Below are 14,833 nucleotides of genomic sequence, written 5' to 3'. Positions count from 1 at the left end.
GTGAGAATTCCTACTTCTTTTTATGACGACTGGTTTTGACTTTTGCCCATTTCTTCCGTGGGGATCATGGACATTGAACCATAGTGGTCGGGACCTTGCAAGGAGTGTTTAGATCAAATGCGCAGAGTGGCTTACAGCAGTCACATCATGCTTTTTCACAGGGCATCACTGCACTTGGTCAGAAAAGCACCAGGATTCTGCAAGAGGGAACATCTGGGAGAATGTTATTTATCATTTGTCAAGAAGTCTCCAAGGGACACTTGCATGAGGTGTATGGAAGAAGCTCAGGACAAGATGTGTTGTCCCAATTTACCTGTCCAGATGGAAACTATGCTGGTTTTTTTATACATTCCTTGTCTTTCCTGGCATTCACTTACAGTTTTGAGCATGACTAGATTTAATTCTGGCTCATATAGAAAAAGCACAAGTACTTTTGAACACTTTCACCCTTCACCCACCGCAGACAGAAAGCTGTACCCAGGAGACCCCCTTCCAAGACCAGTTGTCAAAGAGACCCTGTGAGATGAAACCTGTTGGCTGTGGACAGCCATGGGCTGAGGAGGCACCAGGTCATGGTGGCTGGAAGACATTTATCATCCTTGTTCTCTGTTTTTTTTACAACCTTGCCCCCCCAACAGCTTTCTAGCACTTCTCAGTGCCTCTCTGGGAGAAAGGCTATTCCCTCCCATTTTACAGGTAGGAGAGTTGAGGTGCAAGAAGCTGGACTTGGAGGTACTTCCAAGGCAAAGGAAAGCCTCATGTAATTCCCAGGAAAATTCTGATAAAGTCTTGCAGCCCCCAAACATCAGCTCTGTCCTTGCAGCTCTAATGACATCCTCTTGCTCAGCATTTCTTCCTCATCTCAAAGGCAGCGTCTGCACTTTGCTGCAGCTCCAGATGCTCTTTGGAGTGCAGATCCCTTGGCAGATGTGGTGCGGATGGGGGGGACAGAGGAGCTCTGCCTTGGCCTCCTGATGAATGACTGTGATGAATGGGAATCACTTAGAAGACAAGAGTGGTTCTTGCGCTCCTTCCAACGAAGTGGCCAGGTGCATGGCATAAGCCGAGGCCACGGGCAAGGGGAGGCTGAGCCCACAGCTGGCTCTCACACACGAAATGCTTTGCCTTTCATCCTCCACCGCCCTCCTTGTGCCTCATCTCCCTTTGCATTCAAAACCCTCTGATCTCTCGCTGTCCCTAATACTTTGGCTGTGAACGTTTCTGAGATATCGCAGATCTTTAGATTATTTGCCATCTCAAACCCCTAGTGAGGGATGGGAGTGTGACTGCTGAAGAAATGGCTCAAACCAGAACAAAACCACAGATCTTTTAGAAGAAAATTAAAGAGGAGTTCATCAGTGTGCTGCTCAGGTCTTGAATCAGACTGATGCCTCAGATGTAGAGCACCAATGTCCCAAGTAAATGAGCTGCAGCCACACTTCTGAAGGCTCTATCCTATGGGAGCTGTTTCACCCAGGGTGAATATTTTCAGATTAAAGGGCTTAAAACTGGGTTTGCCATGAAAAGACCCCACCGAAGTTCTACAGCCTTCTCTTCATTAGATTTTAACTCCAGTAACCATTCAAGACCCAGGAAGTTTTTTTTCATGAACAGATGTTCATCCCAAATGGCATCATCCCATGAAACTTTCTGGTGAATTTTAAAGCATTATCCTACCATTTTGTAATAAATAAAGGAAATACAAACCCCACCAGCACCACGGGGAAGCACCACCACGCTCATTTTACAGCTAAATGCTTAAGGGAGAGAGAAACTTTGTGTAGCCAAACGCTGGGTAGGACAAAGGTCTGCATTTCTCAAGGGCATGGTTTGGGTGTCAGCCAAGATACGTGACCCAGGAACAACGCACTTCATTTCAGACACCCAGCTAAGAAACCACCACCAGCAACACGCTGCCCCTGCGCTGCCTCCCATGCCAAAGCCCACGCGCTGGAACGCAACAGCCCGGGCAAACTCCCGATGTTATCATGCAGACTGGGAAGGCTGCGCAAGGATGTGGTCTCCTAGTGGAAGAACCATCTATTTGTGTAAAAGGTATCACAGAACTGCAGATCTCATTATGGCATCTCAGATCCTGGAGCAAACTTTGGAAAAAGTCACAATTTCCCACAAAAAAATGCTAAAAAGAAAGAAGTAATGTTTTTCCAAATCCAGCAGCTATCACCCTGGTGGTTTTTTTCCTTGATGAAAGTGGAAATTGCATCATAAGAGATGAGAATGGACTAATTAGCCCAAAAAGCAAAAGCTATTTACTAAATGCTGGCCTCACGGGCACACGAGAGAATGGGAGAAAAAAAAAATGCATGGAAAAAGACAGATAGATTGACAGAAACTTGTGTCTCAAAATAGGAATATTCACATGAGATACTCTCCATTATGCGGACACTGTCAGTAGGCATGTGTATTGAAAATAAATGAGTTATATCCTTTGATTGTCATGGCCACTGAAAATAAATAGACATCTGGCAACTAAGGCATAGCAGGCTCAATCTAAGTTATTGTGTTACCTCTGAAATGAATTGGATGTGCGAGGAAGCACACGCTACACATTCCATTTAGCAAATGACCCAACTGAAAAATAGGCTCGTACACCAGGACGCACACCCACTGCCATCAGCTGAGCACCTCTGGCAGGGCTCACCTGCTGGGGCTAATTGTCTCAGCCAGGTGGGACTGATGTAGCCCGTTCCCCTGGCTGCTCATATTCTCTGTATCCGCTCCCAGTTCATCCCATCAGTCATTCTACATTTACCCCATGGGCTGAAAGGGTTTTCATAGGCTTTTCTCCCCTGCTGCCCCATGCATTTGCTGTGCCACATGCACAAATCAATCCCCTGCCATTGCCCAGTTCATCCCATGCTGGAGCAGCACAGGAGCACAAACCACACCACCAGGCCAGGGAAGAGGCTTTGCTCCAGCACACCCACAGACATCCCCCGAAAATCCCAGCCACGTGTCTAGGGCTGACAAGCCACAGCTTTACCACGCTCAGCAGCAGTAGGATGGGATGACCTTAATGTCTTGTCAAGCAGCGTGAGCACAGCTTCTCCCGAAAAATGCCATCTGCGAGGTCATTTTCAACCGAGACCTCCTGGGAGGAGCAATGCAGAAAAAAAGGAGGGGATTTCCTCGGCTGCTGCTGTTATCAGGTTTCCCTCCTCCAAACACTTGAAGGGAAGGGAATGGGTTTGCTAAAGCCTGTTCGTGTTCTGCCAATTTTCTATTCTTCATTGCTTTGCCTACAGCAGAGGTCTGCATTATCTTATCTGCTGCTCAGCACATCGCCATGCCAGCTCAGGAATCTGCACATGCTCTGCGAGGACCTTGCTGTTCCCTTCGGATGTATCTCTGCAGGAAAGCTTAGGGGACTTGCTCCTCAGAGCAGACCATAATATGAGGAAACGTCTGAGAAGCATTAGACATTATCCTGGGGAGAAGGGACAGGGAGTGTAAGGAAAGCACAGCTCAAATCCTGTTAATAAAGGAGTGACAGAGAACTGAAGCGGGGAAGCAGAGGAGGAAGGAGGGTAAAGTCACATTTTTGAAATGCCAGGACGCTGCCATTGCGGCTTCTGCTTTCCCAGGTGGCAAAAGCAACCTGTGCATTGTTCAGGGGACACGCCGCACACAACACCCCCCTCTGCATCCAGAGGGACCACTGCCCAAGCCGGCAACACTGCCCTAACTTCTCCAGCAGTGCCTTGGCACAGAGCTAACCGCTTTGATGCAGCCTCCCACTGCAAAACTCCTGCCTCTTCTGCTCCCAGGTGCATGAATTTGGGGAGTACAGAAACAGAGCCGGAGTTGTTCACCACGATGACGTATTACAGCACTGCTCTGGGATTTACACCCTCTGCTTCCTGACAGGATAGAAACCAGGCTTCAGAGATGCTGCTTCTCCTCCTTCTCCAAGGGGTAATGCAGCAGGATGGATGGGCTGTCAGCCTATATGCAGTTGCAACAGGTCGTTGGTGATTAAATGCAAAATTCATCCAGGACATGAGGTTCTGATTCAGCCCGGAGGCAGTTCAAAGACCTTTACAGCATGCTCCCTGTGGAACGACCTACTCATCTTTCAAGCCCTTTTTGCTGCCTTTTATCTCTGAGAGCTAAAATCTGGAAGGAAAACAGGGGTGTTGCGTCCCTTTTGACGGATGCTCCCTGGATTGCCGTAACCTAGGGGACCACCTGGAGGTCGGTGAGCCTGGAACACTTGGCTGTGTTAGAGGCACCACGGGCAGTGCCGGGAAGGGGTCTGCAGCATCAGCTAGGGGCTGCTTGGCAGCGTGGGCTGAAGTATTTCACGCCCGGTTGCTGGATCCCTACAGTACTTTGACAAGGACAAGCACTGTCAGTCTGTAATACCCTGTTTCTAGCTGGCCCTAACCTGCTTTAGCAGAGCAAGGATTTATTCAGCAGACCGGGAATGTTTAGTCTTTCTGGAAACTACTGTATCCCTCATGGAAAAAATAAAAATCAAAATCATTGTTTTAAAAGCAGCTGCCTCAAAAAACTAAATGGCCAGGGACATGACACCCCATTATGTTCCAGGGAGGCTGCCAAGAGCTCCTGTCTTATCTGAGAACAGGACCTGCTTTTTTAAGTCCTGCAGATGTTTTGAACATGCTGTTTCCTTGCTGGCTGGGGGGCTTTTGCTTTTGGCTGGTGTTTAGTGAACGATCAGGAAGCCCCCCGGCAGAAAACTTCCCTCTCCTCGCACCCTCACTAGGGTTAGGGGGACGCCTGTCCACCCTGTTGGGATATGTCCTCCCCCCAACTCTCCTGTCCCCTGGACTTTTGCATGCATTGCTCTTTTTCTATCCCATTCTCCAGACTTAGTCACACACGGCTTTTCTTTAGCCAGCTCTTCTCCTAGTGACTTTCTTGCTACCTTCCTACGACTCTTATGACCCAGCCTCTGCCCAGACCTGCCCAGGGAGCAGAAGCAAAGGAGCAGTTTGCCTGGATATCCAGTTTGAAATGGGCAAGGCATCGGGATTATGCACAGGCAATAACTGAGACATAAAAGTATATATTCCTGCTCAGACATTTAAGGAGAGCACAGTCCGGGTGATGGCAATGACTTTGTAGCATGAGTCGGTTGGGCTGATTTGCTGGGAGATCCAAAAGCAACAGAGCAAGAAAATATTCCCATCTCCTAAAAACAGACGAAGATCCTCTGTTGACAAACCAGACCACCACAAAACCTGCCATGGCACCTGCCTGTCCGTGCAGGACGTAGAGCAGCGAGCAGAACAAGCAGCGTCGCTCCCAGAGAAACAACCGCCTGAAAGCTGCAGCGTTGCTGACTCCAGGATTCCCGACCCCCCCGGCCAGCACAGTTGGTGCAAAGGGACTGGCCAGCGTGGCCTGCGAGCAAAGGGCAACTCAGCCCAGTCCCCAGCCAGCACCCCCACATCTCTGCCAGGATGTGACCCAAGCCACCAGCCTGCGGGGTGCAGACCCCTCTACAGCCGCTCGCCCAGCCCAGCCCCCTCACCGCCCCAGCAGCACACAGGGGGCATCACTGCTGCCAGGCAACCTACTTTTTATTTTTATTTTAAGCTGATGCTTTTTGCCAGCCAAACTATCCAGGCCAGCCTGCACTGCCATCAGGGTGTCAGCCAGAAGCTGTAAACTGAGCAGCGTCTGCTTCCTCCAGGATCCTCAGGCTAAGCAGCTCGCTCCACCTCCCCGCCAGCCTGGGAGCAGTGCTGAGCCTCATTTCTTTTCCTCTTCTTCTCCTTCCCTCCCCCCTTCTGTCTAACACACCACCAGGAAGGGACCCAGCTGGTGCCCACACCGTGCAGCAAACTAGGATTTATGAACCGTGACCACCAGGAACAAGCAGAAATTTTTCCCCTTCCACGATGCATTGGGTCTCAGACCCAATACACACGATTTTAGCGAGGCTACAAACACCCGGGGAAATACAACTGGCTAATGGACATCACTCAGACCATCCCTGAGCGCCTGCCTTTCTTGCTGGCCTCTTTCCAGCCCCCTCTACTTTCTTCAGCCGGCTAACATTCACTAGCCATAACAAGAGACCCCCAAGCCCCCTCTGATGCTCAGCAGGGCCCGTCTGATGCCCTGCTCTGACACCAAGCAGCTGTGGGCCTTATGCAGGATGGAGGCTGGACCTGCTGCGAGCCCCTTGCAGGGCTGGCCCCACATAACCCCCCAGCAGGACTCCAGCAAACAAACTTCAACTCAACAGGCTGCCTCCTCCTCCTCCTCCTCCTCCTCAGCCGTGCCAGAGCCCAGCAGACACCATTCACTCATTGCACAGTGCCCACACGGGTGGGCCAGTGACCTCCGGTGTTGTCCTGGTCCTACAACACCACCACCGTCCACACACCCAGAGAAGGGAAAAGCAGAGTGTCTGCTCATACTCACAGTTTTGAAGTCCTCATGGTTGCACTCTTGGCCTTTGAATTTGCAGTACAGCATCATATCCTTCAGGTCGTGGCCAACCCGGGCCAGGAACTCCTGCATGTTGAAAACTTTTGGTTTATACTGCTTAAAGTTGGCCTTTTCTTGGAGGATGGCTAAGACGGCTGGGTCAGCCAGGTGAGGGTTTGGGATCTGCAGGTTGACATCAAGCAGAGCCAGGAGCTCCCCAGCGTGGTACAGGTCGTTGGTGGTGAGCCGGGAGAAGCGAAACTCGTTGAGGTTACAGATGGTGACAGCGGGGAAGACCAGGCTGTTAGCCACGACCTCGTCCACTTTGGTCACGTGCTGGTAGGAGAAGTAGAAAGCCACCCGGTCCGAACTCTCCACCAGGAGGAGACCCAGCGAGCCCACAAAGGCCAAGGTCCAGAGCAGGCGCCGGATGGTCACCGGCCCATAGACGAAGACGTGACGGATCCCGTGGAGCGTGGAGGTGTTGGCAAAAATCTGGATGCTGGAAGGCTGCAGGCTGCCCATGCTGCCCTCGCTGGTGCTGTCCTTCAGATCCATCAGGGACAGTTAGTTAAATCCTGGCACTGCTTTTTGGGTCAGTCTGTAGCTGGAACTGGGCTCTGGATCTCTCCCCTCCCCTCTCGAAAGTAATTAAACCCTCTTAGGGGCGGGAGATAGAAGGAGAGTCTCAGGCCAGCTGCTTCAAGTTTATCCCACAAGCTCAGCAGTAGCTTCGGCGGGGTAAATATTTATATAAAATCCATTCAAACTCTGGCTCTTGATTTCCTCGGTGCGATAAGAAGGGCTGGTTTTATTTAGGGAGACACCAAGGTGATGTGGAAGAGATGTGGGTGGGCAGGCAAAGCCGAGCCAATGGAAATAAAGTCCTCCCCCTACACACACACACATGCACACACACACACACACACCGAAGGAAGATGAGATGAAGTGAGAGAGCTTAAAACAAGTCGAGGCAGCTCGCAGGCTGTTAACTAGTGCAGAAAGCCCAAGGATGCAGCTTCCCGGAGCTGATGTCTTGCACAGCAGCAGGGCTTTCAGACCGATCGGGTGATGCTCTCTGTGCTCCAGGGATGCGAGCCGCTGGATTTAGGCATCTCTCCTCCTCCCCACCCTTCCATTTTGGGCAGGGCTTGAAGAAATACCACCACCCCAAAAAACCCACCCCGTGCTGCCGGTGTTATTTCCAAGGGCTTCTCAAAAAATTGCTGCTCAACTCCAGGCACACATACACACAGAGCAGAGGAGAGAGCGATAGCATGAAGCCTCTCCTCTGCCACACAGCAGCTCAGAGCAAAAAATCAGACAGGACAAGACTCAGTGGGGAGAGGCAGCAGGAGGAGAGGGGCTGCAGCATCTCTCGTCTCTTCTTTCTCTCCCTTCACTTCAGGACTCTTGACAGGGCGAAGCGCTGAGAGCCGTGAGTCACGCATTGATCTGGAGCCCCACAGCGGGGCAAGAGCCCAGGGGAGGGCAGGGAGAGGGGGCCACCATGGGAGACCCCTGGCTTCTCCCTGGGGGGTGAGTCTGAGCAGCCATGCCTTGGGGGGGCTGTGCCGAGCAGCTCCTGGTCGCCCCCAGCCTCAACCCACCGAGCACTCGGAAGACTTTCGGCCAGTGCGATTGCCAGATGTTTTGTTTGCTGCCGAGAGGCAGCTGTGATGGATGTGTTTGGAGAAGACGCTCCGAGATGTGCATTCAGCCAGGAGGTTTGGAAGGAGGAGGAGGGGAGGGAGGCAAACTGGGAAAGGTTTCCTACCCTGGAGATGCTGCAAAATCCTGTAATGATGCCTCCACAGATGAGCGCGTCCTTAATGCATGCTGCAGGAGGTGGGAATGGGCAGGGTTCAGCCCAGAGATGAAAGGTACCGGGGTCTGAACAGAGTATGGAGTAACTCCCCTCCATATTGCCTTGGTGCACAGCAGTGGTTTTGCCTGCTTTTGTTCAGATCCAGAATATAAAAACAGTTTCTGTCTCTGTACAACACCCAGCACTACAGCAGGTGAGGGTCCCAGGGGCCACGGTAGCACCCAGAGGTGACTTTCCCAGCTTGGATGAGGTGGGAGCAGAGGGTCACAGCACAGACAGAGCCTGTCAGTGTCCATGGGGCAATGCCTAGCCACTTTCAGCTGCCTGTGAGGTAGAAGACAAATTTAAATATTACCTGGAATAAAATGAGCCCCGGTGTTTGAATTTATAACCCCAAGTGCTGTTATCGTCAGAGCAGACCCTGCAAGAGCCATTGCAATTTGCACCCTTTGGCCCCTTCAGCTCTTCAGGTGCTTCACCTCCCCTGACAGACCCCCGATTCCCTTGTCCCCTGGCCATGAGCCACTTTGTCCTCCCCCTGATGGTTTTCACCCAGAGATGAGGTAGTTTCAGCTTTTGCTACCTCCAGAGCCACATTTGGCCCCAGCAGCCAAAGGCAAGCCCTGCTGCAGCATCCCCCAGCACAGGTGATCCTATGGCAGTACCTGGTGCTGAGCTCCTCGTCCCAGCACCGGTACACGGCAGTGCAATGCTGCTTCTCCATTTTACACCAGGGAAACTGAGGCAGAGAAGACAAATGACTCGCAAGCAGCCAGCCAGCAAGCTTGCAATGCAGCCAGCAGCTGAATTTCCCGATAGGTCTTTCCTGCTGCCCCAAAGCCGAACCCTCTCTCCACAGCCAGGAGGTTCCAAGACTGCACCAAGAGCACAACTAGTGCTCACAGACAGGTGGGGTACAGGGGAGCAGGAGCTGCTGCCAGGAGCTGGGATCCTCTGTATACAAATCCACACCAGCCTCAAAATGCAAAAAACAAAACAAAAAAAAACCCAAAAAACAAAAAAACCACAACCAAAACCGGTTCCCTCCTCCTGTGTCTGCTCGTGCCTAAAAGCCAGGCTCTCAGCTCAAGCCTATTTAGGGCTAAGCAGAGCTGTGCCCCTTCTTTATCAAGCAGAAGTTCAGCCAAGGTGAGGCCTTACAAACCACCTGCATCTTGTTATGCCCTTTCCAGGAGGGGTGGAGAAGAGCACGAGTAGACCCAAGCAACCTGTGAACCAGAATTAAAGCAGCTGAGGACTTCTGGGCTCCAGACCTGGCTGCCTGTCTACCCTTGTGCTCACCAGCTCCCCGCAGCTGGGGACAAGACCCTTCCCCCAAAAAAATTTCCTGGCAGGAATGGGCTCCCTTTCCCACCCATGATCAACCCATCTGCAAATCTCCTTCCTCTCCCCCTTCATCTGCGTTATTTGGCTTGGTGCGTTAATGCTTTCATTCGTTCACCACGCGCGCTGCCTTTACAATCCTGTTTTCTGTAATTCATACCATATACCATCTGCTGCCTTTTATTACTTAACCGTGCAGAGCGCTTTGGCTGGAGGAAGAAGCACCGTGCCCAGCAGTGCTGCCTGGCACCGGCTCGCCAGCTCCGCTGCCCATGGGGCTGGGGGCAAACCAGGGAGGAAGATGCTCGCTGGCGAGCACCGGTGCCTCGGGTTGTGCCCAGGGTGCCCTGAAAGCCAAGGAGAGCAGCTCTTGGGATGCGCTACAGGGTGCACCAGGCAGGAGGGGGTGATGGGCTGTCAGGGATGGTGAGGGCTGTTAGCACTTTTTGCCACCCCTGCAAACAGCATCTCTGCAGGTGGGCGTGCATGGTACGGGTGAAGAGCCTGGCTGGTCCCATAAAAGCCCCTGAGATGCAGAGCCCAGCCGAGGAGACCTGCTTCCCCCTTCCTTGGGGGTGCCCAGGGAATGGCAGCGCGCCCCTGGGGGGTGAAGCAGCTGCTTTGGGTGCTCGTAGCCCCATAATGTTCACAGACCTCGCTGCTTCATATCTCCTTCAGAAAGAAGGACAGAAGAGGCGGGCAGGGCCAGAAGACAATCCTCAGGAAAATCCCTTTTTCCCCCCTGGCAGAGGTGGAGGGGGCAGCAGGGCAGGGTGGTGGGGGTAGAGGGAGCAGAGCCGGAGCCCCCTCTGGTTTGCACAGCCTGTGCCTGCCCTCTTGTGTCTCCAGCCCACGCTGCACTGCTCAGGGTGAGGGATCCCAGTCCTGAATCCCTGGGAAATGGGTTGGTTTGGGGAGGGAAAGGAGATGGAGAGGGGTCCCCCCACCCTGTGTGAGCCCCTCTGCTTCCACAGCGCCACCGATGCCCTCCCAGAAGCACGTCCCAGGCGAAGGGTTTGCGCTGGGAAAGTCAGGACTGGCCTCAAGAGGCAGAAAAATGGGTTGTTTTAAAAATAAAAGGAGATGCTTTGGTCCCCTGTGGGGTCCAGCACCCAGTCCCCACCACCCCAGCCAGAGCCCTCTCCTTAGCCCTACAGCTTGCTGTGTTTTCTGCCACTTTGTTGGGTTTATGTTTCCCTCTGGGCTTGATTAAGCAAAGAAAAATTAAGAAAAGAAAAAGCAACGGTGGCTGCAGTCTGGGAGAGCCGTTCATCTTCCCCGGCCCCGCTGCAGGTTACTTGCACGGCTGCACCGAGCACCAGGAGAATGTCCCCGTTGGGATCCCGGTGTGCTCCCAGCTCCGCAGGGCGCTGCTTCTGCCCCATCTCTGTGGGCTTTGCAAAAAAAAAAGGACAACAGGCATTTGGAGGGGAAGCCAGGGAATACTGGGCCCGTGATGATACCTGGAGGAAGAAGGACTTTGCTCGAGGTCCTGTAAGTCTCCCTCCATCTCTCAGCCTTTCCCCGACCTTTTTGGACCCTTTTGTCACCGAACAGCTTGTTGTCAGTATCTTCAAACCCTTGGGAACCCAGCGCTCCCCTTACCGGAGAGAGCCTGGCTACTTAAATGAGCCTGCTTTTCCAAACCACAACATCAGCATTCAACATTATGTTTCCCCTGAAATTAAATCTGATGCCTTCCAAAGTAGCTTTGGCTTGGTTAAATGGCTTTTTAATATATATAGAAAATTGAAATTGTGATTGGATTTCAATGTATTTAATATTATGTTTGGATTTACAATGGGGTATAAAATGAAAGCAATTAAAGCAATTAAAGAGAAAAAGGTCTCCTTGAAAGAAAACCAAAAATGGCTACATAATGGGAAACACCTTCTAAAGGAAGGTGTTGGAAGACAATGAAACACTCCATTTTGATACTCATGGCTCCCTAAAAAGATTACTGGTTAAAACATGTTGACAGAGAGTCGAATCAGCATTTTCCAGTGGCAGAACTATTTTGGAGGGAGGATTTCCCCACCAGCTGCACTTGGCATCCCCCAGCAGCAGAGAGGATGCTCCAGGATGCCTTCCTCCTCCTCCTCCTCCTCCTCCTTCTCCACCCACAGAACCATCACAGCACATGAACAGCTGCGTGTGGCAGAGCTGAGCCTCCAGCTTCCAAATCCAGCTGGCGATGGGGGAGATATTTCCCTGGCATAGGGGTAACTCTCACTCCGAATCAGCCCAGAGCCTGCAGACCGAGTAACATCTACAGATTTTATTACAGAAAGGGAATATTGGATTTGCAGGAGTGTTTTGCAGCAATTGGAGCCTGTCCTGCCCGCTCTGACATTCCCGGCTTCTCTGCAATAACTTAGATTTATCAGCCCTCTCTCCAGGGCCGTGTTTGTCAGCTGGGGTTCGAAGATGTTCGCGTGAGCGGTGACTCGTACGGCACCTGATCGGTGTGCAAAGTGAGCCAGTGGGATTGCAGGGGCCTCCGGCTCCATCCTCGTGTGCCATCGCTTCGCTGCACCCTCAGCCAGCCACAGGTTTTTCATTCTATGCAAAATTAAATAATGGTGCTCTGTCCTGTGTCTTAGGCTTAGAGGTTTGGGGATGAAAAATGCAATAGAAAAATAACATTTTCCTTTGGCGCCTCCCCATTTAAATAGCCGTTGCCATCATACCTGATCTCTGTAAAGATTTACACAATTTTGTTTTGAGTTATATGTGTTAATTCTGCCAGATACTCCTGTTCCTCAGGAAGTCTGTGAAAGCACTCTGAATTACTTAGGGATAATTTAAGTTTAGGACGCATTCCAGGCCCTTGTTTCTGGATAACACCAGGCATTTGTTCTTGTCAGCACATGAAACAGGCCAGGAAAATTCACCAAAATATACATTTTTCATTCTTTTTTGCCTGAAAATGTCTTAATCAGCTTTTCTTTCTCTTAAACTTCTCCTTCCATGCCACTGCAGTTCCTAACTGAAATTCTCCAAAGGTGGCAGTTTTCATGGGATAACAATTCTCAGAACAATTAAGAGAAAGAATCCCACAAATTAAGAAGTCATCCTTCCATTGCTATGGCAACCCTGATTGTCCTTCCTCAGGTGGCTGAACCGAGAAAACAAGAAGAAAACACAACAATCTAAAAGATAATTGCTATCCTGCTGCCAAAGGAGCAAAGCTGTGAGGTGAAATGGGACAGGTGGCCCTCGGTGCCCCCCGGGGGGGACCCCTCTGGGCCACCTCCCTTTGACTTCAGCATGGTGGGTCTCTGTGGTGGCTGCACGGGGGCTTTGCTCCAGGATGAGCCGATCTGGGCTCCCCAGGGTGGGTTGTCCCAGTCCCCATTGACTGCAGAGGGAGCAGAGCCACCCAGCACATGGGGACAGTGTCACGTTTAGGGTGCCCTGGTGAGGACGTCCCCCACCTGGACACACACACACACACACACCCCCCATGCTGATGGAGCGTTTGCTTCGGGACGTGCCGTGGATAGGAGATGCACGATGGACAGGTCAGGCAAAGAGGGATTCACCCCACTGACAGGCTCCTGTCAAAAGAGAAGAGATGCTGCCACCCCCATGGAAAAGCTTATCCTTGGGAGGCTGCCAGCCTGAAAGCAGGAGAGTCTGAGCAGAGAGAGGGACTCAGCTCTGCTCCTGGCACACCACAGTCCCTGGCAGCTTTCAAACCCAATTCTACCCCCCCTGCAAAGTTCCACGAGGACACAGCAAGATTTCCCAGCCCTGACTGCCTTTGAAAAGCCAGCAGGTCGAAAACTTTTGTTTGCCTTTGTATCTAGAGCAAATAGCAGCTTGAATTAATGAGAATGCGATAACAAGGCTGCCGGGTCTGTCATCACAGAGGTGTGATCCTCACCACGCTGTCACGGGGCGGAGGGGGGGGGGGGGGGCTGCACGCCTACCTGCTTCCCATCCCCCGCGCTGGGTCACCCCAAGCTGTGACACTGGCAGTGCCAGCGGTGCTCAGTCCCAGCCCATGCACCCACAGGAGCTGAGCCAACATCATCGCCCCAGCTGTGCTCGTCCTCACCCCCTTCAGGTGTCTCTGGAGCTGGGGTTGAGATAGCTGGAGGTGCATTGGAGGACAGATACAAACCTGAGACCATGCCAGCCCTGGGGTGTTTATTTTAAGCCTGTTTTAACTAGATTTGACTAAAATGGTTTATTTCCACCCCCATCGATCAGCAGAGGATTCCTCAATAGGGTTTTGGGGGAGCGCAGCTGGCGTGAAGTGACTTGGCTTAAAGAAACCCTGTGAAGCCGCCTAGAAATAGTCGATTTTGTGGGCGCAGACTGATACGCCAAGGCTGTGTCCCGTGACATCGTTAGCCCTTTCATTACGGAAATCAGAGCCATGGATAAGGAAGAGGTGAAGTTTGCTGGAGGCCAGCCAAGGCACACGGTGGCTGGAAACATGTAATGTCATTTGTTTGTGCTCTGTGGGGTGCTGGATGGGCCTGATCCTTTCCCCTCCTTGGGGATGTCTGATGGGTTAGTTAATGTTTGTTCAAGCAGTCGGGACAGGAACTCGACCAGACTATGGTATTTACTCTTTGATAAGATGATATTCACTCCAGAGACGAGTTGTTCCTGCACTGATAGAACAAGCCTCATCTTAAATCCTTGCCCTTTCTGAGGGGGAAGAAAACATGAAATTTCTGTGTTCCTTTTGGATGTAATTTAAGCCAGTGCAAAGCGACACAGTAATAACCGCACAGAGTCTTTCCTTCTCAGAACTGAGCAGCACAGGTGTCGTTACCCTATGGAGCAACCCAAGCTGAGTGGATCCCTTCAAGTTGTCTAAGGTGTGACAGAAGAGGGTCTTTCCATCAGCCTTTGCTCCTGTGGTGAGACATCACAGGTTCCCTGAGATGGTACCCGAGATGCTGGGTGAGAAGAAAGGCCCAGAAAAGCTAAAACCTGCCTGCTTTCAGTGGGGAAAAAATGCAGACTGAGCCCAATAGATCTTTTTTCCAAGCTCAGCTCTGTTTTTTCAAATACTGTGTGTCCAGCTTTACAAAAAAACCCCCAAACCTTTACAAATTCAAACCCAAAGGAGAAGGACCCAAGACATAAATTGAAATGCTCTGTTCCATCCGCAGCTGATCCTTCCTACTTGACATTCAGTCTCCCCAAAGAAGTGAAAAACAGCTCTCTTTGGCGTCAGTTATTAATAACTCTGCTTGTGCAGTCTGGGCTTCG

The 14,833-nt window shown here is 51.6% G+C and overlaps 1 protein-coding gene across 2 annotated transcripts in view; it reads right to left on the bottom strand.

The window, feature by feature from the left end:
- Window positions 1–7,159, bottom strand: part of ASIC2 (acid sensing ion channel subunit 2) — a 509,634-nt gene extending 502,475 nt beyond the window's left edge. For both annotated transcript variants that reach the window (XR_008825954.1, XM_056362461.1), the window contains exon 1: window positions 6,421–7,159. Coding sequence is in view for 1 of the 2 variants with exons in the window: in XM_056362461.1 (XP_056218436.1) it covers window positions 6,421–6,984 (564 nt within the window). In the remaining variant the exon portion in view is untranslated. The remainder of the gene's footprint in view (window positions 1–6,420) is intronic.
- Window positions 7,160–14,833: the final 7,674 nt, after the last annotated feature.

The sequence above is a fragment of the Falco biarmicus genome, chromosome 17 (assembly GCF_023638135.1).
Source record: "Falco biarmicus isolate bFalBia1 chromosome 17, bFalBia1.pri, whole genome shotgun sequence".
In the NCBI taxonomy this organism is placed as follows: domain Eukaryota; kingdom Metazoa; phylum Chordata; class Aves; order Falconiformes; family Falconidae; genus Falco; species Falco biarmicus.
The sequence above is the reverse complement of the archived record's forward strand: the minus strand, read 5'-3'. Positions and strand labels throughout refer to the sequence as shown.